Below are 8,706 nucleotides of genomic sequence, written 5' to 3'. Positions count from 1 at the left end.
ATAAAACTAGTTTTCATTTAGCCATACGTGTGTGGCTACAGTTACGTCATGGTTTCCTTGTCATCAATAAGAGACTTAACTTCTTTAATTTAATTTGCGGTTTTGGCGTCATGACGTCAGACGCCATCCTCACAGCTCACGGTGCATTCTGGGTCCTTCCCAAGATGGCTGCGCCCTGGCTGCAGTGCTGAACAAGTGCCTCTCCGGCGACATTCTTGAGATTATGTGCGTTTTCAGCGCAAACCAGAGCAGCTCGCCGTCTCGCTGTGCCGTGGACTCGTAAGCAGAGCAGTGTCGGTGCCCGGTGCTTGACAGTTCGGCCGGTGCTGCGTGTGGCTGTGGCAGAGCGTCCGTGTGAAGATGGGCCTCGCTCCCTGCCGCTTTCCATAGCGAAGAGCCGCGGGGAGAGGAGCCGCGGATTCCCCTGCAAACACGCGCCCGTCCTGCTGGGCTTTGACGGCTTTGACCTGCTCTACCGGCTCTGGACGCTGCCTTACAAGTTTTTGACGCGTATAGTTTGCGCGGCCGTGTCCGCGATCGCCCGCAGACGGAGCTCTGCGTCGCGGGCTGACAATCACCAAGGACCAAGGTTTGCACGCTGCTGCTGCTTCTGCCATCTGCACGCTCCTGCCCCCGCTGCCGCCGCCGCCGCCGCTGCTGCTGCTGGACTAGCGCCATCCGCACGTCTCTGTCTCACCTGTCTCACTGCTTGTGCCATTTCGCAACTTCAGCTCTAAAATCAGCTGTGCTCCCGAGCTCCACGTGCGGTAGGGCAGTGGACAGCGCTAAACACGGAGCTGTCAAAAGTAGCTGCGCTTTGCTACCAGGCTAGCCGGCGTTTTGAGACCTGCACAGACCCGGACTGAGGCTCTTAAACATGATTTCTTACAGGTACAGGTACACAAACTAACTGCTCGAAGTCCTTCTACCGTTCTCCACCACATCAATGAAAGCCTCTGGGAGAAAGTGAAACTCAGCCACTCAAGGCAAAGTTTCAGAACGTTACAAACCAGAAGCAGCAGTAAAGTAAATAGGTTTGATCTGTTTTGCAGTAATTCTAATCAAATCTCGAAACAGTTCATGAGGTTCATTTAGGGAAGTTTCTACCTATCCTATCTAGATTTGGTTCACATTTTGTGTCAAAACCTAATCCATAATCCAATCCCAATGCCCCTTTCTGTCGTTTACTTAAAATTGTGGAACTGTTGAGACTAGATTAGTAGTTTGTATTTTGGGCTGTACAATTAATCAAATTCTATTAAAATCATGATTACTGCGCTAATCAATTGCAAAAAGTGATTGTTTAATGAAGTAATCAAGATTATTTACATAAACTCTTAAATCTGTTCAATGCTCATGAAGCCCATGTGTTTCCTTGAGTGGAAAAGTTGCTCATGGATTTAACTTTTCTACATGTAGAGAAGGTTTACAACAGTGTGTTGTCATTTTAGAAGGGCTGATGCCTCAAATAATTGTTTTAATTATCTTGATTTCAATTATTATTTAAATAATTGTAATTTTATCCATAATAGAACAGCCCTAAAGTAAATCTATAATGTACATCCCAGAGTAGAGGTGCAACTAGTCGACTGGTCAGTGATTATTTAGTCAAACCATTATTAGTATGTTTTTACCAAATAAAATGAATAAATGAAATATGATGACTGAAGATTCCTGACAAAACTGTTTTGACATTTGGATTTAAGGATGCCACAGTATTTGTCTGAAAATATATTTTGTTCTCGGTCTGTTTAGTCGAGTTGAACATTATGATTTTCACAATACTATTATTTAATAGTCGGCTAATCATGGTCAATCCTCTTAATCGTTGCAGCTCTACTTCTGAGTAAGATGGAAGTTGTAAGAGTCATTATTTTATCCTTTGAAGTTGCACAAAAAGTCTGCAAACTGAAAAACAGAACTGATACTTGTCCGTTTTAGCCCAAAACAGTGTTTTTGTGTTGAAGGGGATTTTCTCCCGTCACGCACCCGATCCTACAATGCTGATGGCTGATTTTAATTTTTGCTTATAGAAGCTTTAATTTGGATAGATGCTCCCTCAGTGAAAACTGGCCTTTTGCTGGATGCTTCAAAAGTGCTGATATTGAGAGCTGTATTGAAACATAACCTAAATTATTAATGTTTTACTTCAGTCTGGAAAAAAACTCATGGCTCAAAGTGTATTATCATTGTTCATTGTACATTTTTCCAGGCCTTAACACAATTTTATACAAGTGGAATGCAGTCACACATATTTTAAATCATCAAATCTTATATAATGGAATATATTCAATTTAATCCATTCTCTTTGACGCATTAATGTGGGTTTTCACATGTCCCATAAACTTAAAGGATTTGATAAATATTTAAAGCAATTTATCTTGGAATCTGCTCATTCTCCTTAAGTTATTTTTACTTTCTGCTTCCTCACACCATCCTAATACAAGCATGTACCGTGTAAGTCATCACATAAATCCCACAATTTCATAAAGTGAATCATTTTGAGAGACTGTTTTAGTGTTCCTGCTTTGTAATGGCCACTGTCTGTGCTTCACCCCGGCCCAAAGTGGCAGGAATAGCCTTAAAAAGTAGTAGTAGTGAAGTAAAATAAAATCATTGACATTTTTTTCCCCACCTGCCGCCATATTGGTTCTAATTGCTCATTTAAAAAAACGAAACAATAGAAACTAACATGAATAAGGTGAGAACCCATTGAGATTGAGAGCTCTTTTTCAAGGCTGACCTGGGCTAAGGGAAAAATATAGCAGCACACAAATCATAAAAATATAAAACATATTTAAGAACGTATAAACACAGAATTTGCAACTGACTATTCATCCCAGAATGGTTGTTATGACTGAAAATAAGAGGGTTACATCTTTCTATTTATATTAAACATGCTCAGCAGCTTGATTGTTTCCTTTTATCAGATGTTGGAGAGAAAGGAATAAATGCAGAAAAAATCAAGGGGCCCACCTCATTGTAAGAAGTTTACAAAGCACTGCAGACTGTTTGACATTACCATCCCACTTGACGTTAGAACTATGTACGGTATTCGGGCCTCAAAACTCCTGCCATCGACACAATAAATTGATACCTTTTTGAATCATACTCCTGGCAGCAGGGAAGAAGGCCATCACAAAAAAAAATGGATCACACAAACTGCACCAACAATCAACTTGACTGACATTATTGACATTTGTAAAATGGACAAAAAAAATAAATCAACAATATAACTTATATGTATCAAACCAGTTTTTAGGTGATTTTGAGCTTTCAGTTCTTAGACTATTAACAGAAAAGCTGTTTGATCCAATATGGCGGCAAATTCCCCGACATCCATGTAATAACTGCCCTAACTTTTGCCCTTAGTCGGTAAAATATGATGAAAGCATATTGGAGAGCCTCTTAAGACAATTAACTTGATGTCCCACAGGGCACTGATGAAGATGGACGTGGAGCTGCACTCGCCGGCGCTGGCTTTGGCCGAGGAGGAGGAGGCCGACATGAACGACTGGAAGCTGCCGCTGGCGTTCATGAAGAAAAGACACTCAGAGAAGATCGAGGGCTCCAAGGCTCTGGCCCAGAGCTGGAGGATGAAGGACCGGGTGAGTCTGCTTTCTGTGGGAGGCTCAGGGGTGGTCAGGGGGTCAGGAACAGTGTTTTAATTGGTTTATGGAGGAGTCAACGATACCATATTACTTACTTACTTTACTTACTTACCCTTACTGTCATCTAATCTCCTAAACTGATGATATTATAAAGTCACATCATATTAGTAGAAAAATCCATTATGCAGCATGCATAAAAGTTTATACATTCAGATAATCCACTTAAAAGAAAGTCTGGACATTAGACGGTTGACAGTTCTGAAATGAGGACATAAGTCATTGTGTCATTGCAATCAGCTGAAATGAACGGAAGCAAATCTGTTGTGTTTTAGTATTGACCCTTGGCATTGCTGAAAGAAAGTTTAACATCTGTTCTATTTATTTGGTAATGATGTATTCAATTTCAAGGAAAAAAGAAAATACTATATATACTATATAATATGGACTCTCACTGCACTCATTTACAAAAGCCACAGATTCAGATTAAGGATTTTCACTTGTATAGCGGTGCTGCTAAACAATCCGTAAATTTTTCGAAATTTGTATAGCAATTTCATAATTGCATAGCAAAACACGAAAGTGACTAACAATCAATATTTTCCATTGATATAACACAATTATATATTTAAAATGTATTTGTAAACATTCTATTTAAAAAAAACTCTTAACAAATTAACTTTTAAACACTATTTTTTTTTCTTTAAATAAAACAGAAAACTTGCAAATAAAATTAGTTGTTTAACAAATTAATCAACACAAAATCATATGGCCTTATTTACAACTTTCTTCCACATCATCAATCAGATGACTATTTGCAGGAGTCTCATTTACATATTAATCGTCATTACACTCACAAAAAATATGTATAAAGCTTCTGATGGAAAAATAAAGGTTGCTGTGGTGTTTCCATTATGGTGTATTTTATGTGTTATTCAAATTGTACCGCTCTATTTGACGTTCCATTCCATTTTTCGTTTTTCTATTTGATGACGGTCCTTAAGTACTCTCGTCTCTGCTCCGGCTGCACATTTGATGACGGTCCCTAAGCACTCGCCTCAGCTCCGGCTGCACATTCGGATCCATGTAATTCGCTGCGCCCAAAATACGCATCTGATTGTTAAAAACGAGGTTGTGTCACTTGGCAGTGTAAATATGAGTATTTTGGCAGTAAATGATCTGCAAAGACTTTTGTGTTTAGGAGCTATTGACCTCGGAAGTCTGAATCTTACGCAACCTTTAGCGCACGTGGCTCCTCCCACTTTCAGACTCGAGATCTGAGACAGCAGCGGGACTCGTCATGACAACACAGTGCCCACATGTGTCATGCCGTTATTGACGATCGATTGACGAGTGATCAGTACTTTTAGGTGCTTTGGTTATACAATTGAACACGCATTTTTGTATCGCAAAAGCTGAGATTCAAAAGCCCTTTTTTATGACGAATGCATCGCATTTGAGAGAAATTGCGTCGCATTTTGCGATGCGATACCGCTTATTCTGAACCCTGAAATGTATTTCTATAATTTCATATTTTTCTGTCATTGTTTCTCTCTAAGAAAGTGTTGCCAGTGTCTGCTTTTCTGTGTGTGTTTGTTATCGTTGTGTAATAGAACAAGATCTCTCAAAATAAAATCAAAGATTGTGCGCTCATGAGAACAATGATATTGAGCGCACTAAATAGTAACGTTTTGAGAAGTTGTTCTGCTACAATGACAGCAGAAAATTGGGAACCTAACCAAGTTATGTATGAAATATTACTCAATCTTGTCTCGCCCCTGTAGTGTAAAATGAATAGTTTTGATTTCGAGCATGTGAATGTGTTTTTCTCGTCCATGTTACATTTGCAGTGCATGTAGCTGAGGACAATCAGTCATGCGTCACCAATAACCGTATAATCTGTCACGTGTCTTCTCATGTTAGCTCATGAACACATATTTCATGATAAAGGATCTGATAAAGCCTCTGTAGATGATCTGAGTGGCTTTGTCAGGCAAAAGTTGTTACCACATTAGAAAAAGGTTAAATGTCAGTAAGCAAAATGCAAAAATAAACTGAACTAGTATTTTGCATTTAAAGGCACATATTATTTTTCTTTAGCTTGTTAATATTGATTCATATTTAGGCATATTGACGAGCAGTGCTTTGTTGTGATGATGTTTACCGCACGGTAAAGCCGACTTATTCCTTTTGTTAGGTCATTTTAGATCAATATTGCGATTTTAAGATGATAATAACTAATAGACAAAGCACACTATTTCACCTTGAATATTATCTAACAGAATGTAATAGGGCAGAAATATCTAAACATACTTTTTTACCTGTGATCGAGTTTCTTCTTTTAAGCATGTTCACGTTAGAGGTGGGTAATATATACTAGACCAGTGTTCTCGCTGGGCTGAGGTTGAAGGATGGCGGTGGGACAAACCGAAAAGTACTTAGTAAATGTTCTCTCGCGCCGTAGATCACCGTGCGAGCACCGTAGTACTACGAAATGTAGTATGTAACAATCTGCTCCTCAGAGCCCTAGTTACCATTACCTGTTAAGGGTGAAATAGTGAAGCCCAATGCTCTTGTGCCGGTTTAAGCTGCCAATAATGTTAGAAAATGTATGACTTATAAAATAAAATGTCCACGCCCAAAATCTTGTGTTGTGGCCTCGTGCCTTTTACTGATGATTTAAGTCTACAGTTTCGATGGTCCCAAACCTTCACGGCGTTCCCGGAGTTGAGTCATTAAATCCAAATACAAAAATATATTCCATCAAGCCAGAGAATCCACATGGAAAAAGTATTGTTAATATGATTCAAGCGTGATCCAACATGCGTGCCGCGCTCTCGGGTGCGCGCTTCCGCCTGCCAGTGCGAGCGCGTTCTCCGCCGCTAAATAAATACGTATATCCGAATCTGCAGCAAGATTCGCTACGCGAGTTTCGCCCCGGTGGTCCTCACAGTCCGGTTCCACCGACCTAAGTCTCACGGTGGATTTAGGCGGCCGCCGCTCGTCTCTCACAATACGGCCCAAACGATGCCAAATTCACCAAACAGAAAAACTCCTCCCCCCACCTGTAGTAACCCTCATAAACGCTCGAGTCCACCCACCTCGGACACGCCTCTCATTCATAAAAGGGATACAGGGCAGAATAAACAGAAAAACAGCACCTTATACGTACTACGGCGCTCGCACGGTGATTTTAAAACCTGGCGGCATCTTTTGGGCATGGCGGTGACTAGCCGAAGCATGGCGATATCTTTTGGGCATGGCGGTGACTAGCTGAAGCATGGTGGCATCTTTTGGGCATGGCGGTGACTAGCCGAAGCATGGCGGTATCTTTTGGGCATGGCGGTGACTAGCCGAAGCATGGCGGTATCTTTTGGGCATGGCGGTGACTAGCTGAAGCATGGTGGCATCTTTTGGGCATGGCGGTGACTAGCCGAAGCATGGCGGTATCTTTTGGGCATGGCGGTGACTAGCCGAAGCATGGCGGCATCTTTTGGGCATGGCGGTGACTAGCCGAAGCATGGCGGCATCCTTTGGGCATGGCGGTAACTAGTGAAGCATGGCGGCATCTTTTGGGCATGGCGGTGACAAGTGAAGCATGGCGGCATCTTTTGGGCATGGCGGTGACTAGCCGAAGCATGGCGGCATCTTTTGAACATGGCGGTGACAAGTGAAGCATGGCGGCATCTTTTGGGCATGGCGGTGACTAGCCGAAGCATGGCGGCATCTTTTGGGCATGGCGGTGACTAGTGAAGCATGGCGGCATCTTTTGGGCATGGCGGCGACTAGCCGAAGCATGGCGGCATCTTTTGGGCATGGCGGTGACTAGTGAAGCATGGCGGCATCTTTTGGGCATAGCGGTGACTAGCCGAAGCATGGCGGCATCTTTTGGGCATGGCGGTGACTAGCCGAAGCATGGCGATATCTTTTGGGCATGGCGGTGACTAGCCGAAGCATGGCGGCATCTTTTGGGCATGGCGGTGACTAGTGAAGCATGGCGGCATCTTTTGGGCATAGCGGTGACTAGTGAAGCCTGGCGGCATCTTTTGGGCATGGCGGTGACTAGCCAAAGCATGGCGGCATCTTTTGGGCATAGCGGTGACTAGCCGAAGCATGGCGGCATCTTTTGGGCATGGCGGTGACTAGTGAAGCATGGCGGCATCTTTTGGGTATGGCGGTGACTAGTGAAGCATGGCGGCATCCTTTGGGCATGGCGGTGACTAGTGAAGCCTGGCGGCATCTTTTGGGCATGGCGGTGACTAGTGAAGCATGGCGGCATCTTTTGGGCATAGTGGTGACTAGTGAAGCATGGCGGCATCTTTTGGGTATGGCGGTGACTAGTGAAGCGTGGCGGCATCCTTTGGGCATGGCGGTGACTAGTGAAGCATGGCGGCATCTTTTGGGCATGGCGGTGACTAGCCGAAGCATGGCGGCATCTTTTGGGCATGGCAGTGACTAGTGAAGCATGGCGGCATCCTTTGGGCATGGCGGTGACTAGTGAAGCATGGCGGCATCCTTTGGGCATGGCGGTGACTAGTGAAGCATGGCGGCATCTTTTGGGCATGGCGGTGACTAGCCGAAGCATGGCGGCATCTTTTGGGCATGGCGGTGACTAGTGAAGCATGGCGGCATCCTTTGGGCATGGCGGTGACTAGTGAAGCATGGCGGCATCCTTTGGGCATGGCGGTGACTAGTGAAGCATGGCGGCATCCTTTGGGCATGGCGGTGACTAGTGAAGCATGGCGGCATCTTTTGGGCATGGCGGTGACTAGCCGAAGCATGGCGGCATCTTTTGGGCATAGCGGTGACTAGTGAAGCATGGCGGCATCTTTTGGGCATAGCGGTGACTAGTGAAGCATGGCGGCATCCTTTGGGCATGGCGGTGACTAGTGAAGCATGGCGGCATCCTTTGGGCATGGCGGTGACTAGTGAAGCATGGCGGCATCCTTTGGGCATGGCGGTTACTAGTGAAGCATGGCGGCATCTTTTGGGCATGGCGGTGACTAGCCGAAGCATGGCGGCATCTTTTGGGCATGGCGGTGACTAGCCGAAGCATGGCGGCATCTTTTGGGCATGGCGGTGACTAGTGAAGCATGGC

The 8,706-nt window shown here is 44.0% G+C and overlaps 1 protein-coding gene across 5 annotated transcripts in view; it reads left to right on the top strand.

Moving 5' to 3' along the window:
• The first annotated feature begins 207 nt into the window (after positions 1–207).
• The window catches only part of rptor (regulatory associated protein of MTOR, complex 1), a 219,273-nt gene continuing 210,774 nt past the window's right edge, over positions 208–8,706 (top strand). For 3 of the 5 annotated variants that reach the window (XM_072462409.1, XM_072462407.1, XM_072462405.1), the window contains exons 1-2: positions 640–891; positions 3,437–3,608. In XM_072462409.1, the coding sequence (XP_072318510.1) occupies positions 878–891; positions 3,437–3,608 (186 nt within the window). In that variant the 5' untranslated portion in view covers positions 640–877. Of the gene's footprint in view, positions 590–639; positions 892–3,436; positions 3,609–8,706 lie in introns of those variants that run through there. The other 2 variants (XM_072462410.1, XM_072462406.1) reach the window with 2 other exon arrangements.

This window comes from Eucyclogobius newberryi, unplaced genomic scaffold (genome assembly GCF_026437365.1).
Source record: "Eucyclogobius newberryi isolate DKJ021-1_F unplaced genomic scaffold, fEucNew1.0.hap1 SCAF_4, whole genome shotgun sequence".
NCBI lineage: Eukaryota > Metazoa > Chordata > Actinopteri > Gobiiformes > Gobiidae > Eucyclogobius > Eucyclogobius newberryi.
Note: the sequence above shows the minus strand (reverse complement) of the source record. Positions and strands in the feature narration are given on the sequence as shown.